General features: G+C 63.6%; 1 protein-coding gene across 1 annotated transcript in view; it reads left to right on the forward strand.

Moving 5' to 3' along the window:
• The window catches only part of EDAR (ectodysplasin A receptor), a 30070-nt gene extending 28786 nt beyond the window's left edge, over nucleotides 1-1284 (forward strand). Inside the window, exons 12-14 of the mRNA XM_027772895.1 lie at nucleotides 199-369; nucleotides 574-734; nucleotides 1091-1284. Coding sequence (XP_027628696.1) covers nucleotides 199-369; nucleotides 574-734; nucleotides 1091-1284 — 526 coding nt within the window. The remainder of the gene's footprint in view (nucleotides 1-198; nucleotides 370-573; nucleotides 735-1090) is intronic.
• Nucleotides 1285-1852: the final 568 nt, after the last annotated feature.

Raw genomic sequence — 1852 nt, forward strand, 5'->3', positions numbered from 1 at the left:
CTGCCGGGCGGGGGCCAGGAGCTAAGAGGGCCCGGGCCCTGGGCGGTGCCGCGGACTGCCAGGAGTGGAGCTGTCCGTGGTGTCGCCTCGGCCGTTCCGAGGGCCACGAGGCTGCGAAGCCTGCCTTCCAGCCTCACCAAGGATCAAGGGGTGAGGGCCCTGCGGGATGCCCCAGCTCCCCCGTTCCTCCCTGGGCAGAAGGAATGGCCAGCCGTTCACCAGGGGCCGCTGCGACAACTCAGCCGAGCCAAGCCTCAGGGACGCCAGGGTGAAGGATCTGGCCCCTGACCGCCCAGGGAGACAGAAGAGGTGCCTGCAGCCACCTCAGCAGACGGTCACACAGCTGGCTGTGGGGACACTGAGGGGATGGTGCAGACGTTGAGCAAGGGAGGCGAGGGGGCGGTGGCCGCGCCGTGTGTGGTCTCGGGGCAGCCACCCGGACGCCCTCGCCTGTCTTCAGGCCGGCCATAGCCCTGCAGGCCTTTGGTCCCCGGTGGCTGCTCTGTGTCCCCGGGGCCCAGAGGTCCTGCAGGGGTCCTGATCACACCTGACTGGCCTCTGCTCCCGCCCAAGGCAGTTGCGACCCCGCGGGGCCATCCCCAAGGGCACGGTGGTTCCGATGATCGCGGGCCGGGCTGTCTCCTGCAGCGGGAGTGAGCGGTCAGCTCTGATGGAACAGGACACCCACTTCCCAATAGCGCGGCCATCGCAGATGTCAGGAGGGTCCCAGGCGGGTGGGGAGCCTCAGACCCACCTCCGAGCAGTCGGGGACGTGGCAGTGCCGTGCACGGTGGGGCCTGAGCGGCAGTCCAGGGACCTGGGATCTGGTCCTGCCCCGTGTTCCCTGCCCTGGGCCCAGTGTCTCCTCACAAATGAGGTTGTTCTGTGATTTCGTAATCGGGAAAAGGAGGGCTCAAGTGGCCAGAAAGAAAGCAGAGCTGCAGGAAGCGCCAGGCCTTTCGAGTGCGCCCTGGGGGCGAATCCGAGGGTCTTCAGAAAGTTCGCGGAAGTGTGTGTGCTGAGAAAGCTGTCCATGGATTTCAAAAAACCTCCACCAAAATAAACTCGCGCTTCCGGTTCATTTTCCCAGACTTTTTGAAGTACCCTCGCACCGTGTGGGTCGTCAGGGAAATTGGGGATACAAACAGAAAAACTGAGAATTGCATTTTCGTGGTGGCTGACCCTCGACGGGGAGCTGACAAACACGTTCTCGGCAGGTTCTTTTACTCCCCCTGGGATGCCGAGAGTGGGAGCCGGGTGGTGGCCGCCCCGGGCCACTGCTGAGCTCCCTGGTGACCCACCTAAAACAAAGTCCGGTTTGCAAAGCGATGTTTTTAACACTACAGGTCACACGGCTGAACACAGGCCGTGGGGGGAGTCGGCGACGTTTCAGGCAGCGGATTCCCGCGGGTGCATGTGGAGCAGACCGGGAGGGTCGTGACGAGGTCCTGTTTGGCAGCCTCGACGGCTGCTCGCTGCTGTATTTCAGAACCTGCCTGCTATACCCTGCGAGCGCGACACTCCTCGGAAAGGCTTAATTACCCCTTCCTCTCGGAAACCCTGCGGTACCCATTCATTCCCCTGCTTCACGTAATGACCGTGAGCGTCCCCTGAATTAGCTGCAGACGTCACGGGTGAGGAGCGAGCATTTCAGGGGGGCACCCGGCACCCTCCTTAGGATGGATTCCAGTGGAGGCAGTGAGGCCGTTCTTCAGGCCGGGTGATTGGCCTCGGTTCATCCTCTTACCACTCTGGGCGGACAGCCAGCCGTGCCGGACTGGGTCCCAGCCGCCCTGGCCTGCCGTTCGTCGGGGCTTGGCTGGGGGCACAGTCCTCCCTCCAGGAATTAACC

Source organism: Tupaia chinensis, unplaced genomic scaffold (genome assembly GCF_000334495.1).
Source record: "Tupaia chinensis unplaced genomic scaffold, TupChi_1.0 Scaffold000041_1, whole genome shotgun sequence".
Lineage (NCBI taxonomy): Eukaryota > Metazoa > Chordata > Mammalia > Scandentia > Tupaiidae > Tupaia > Tupaia belangeri.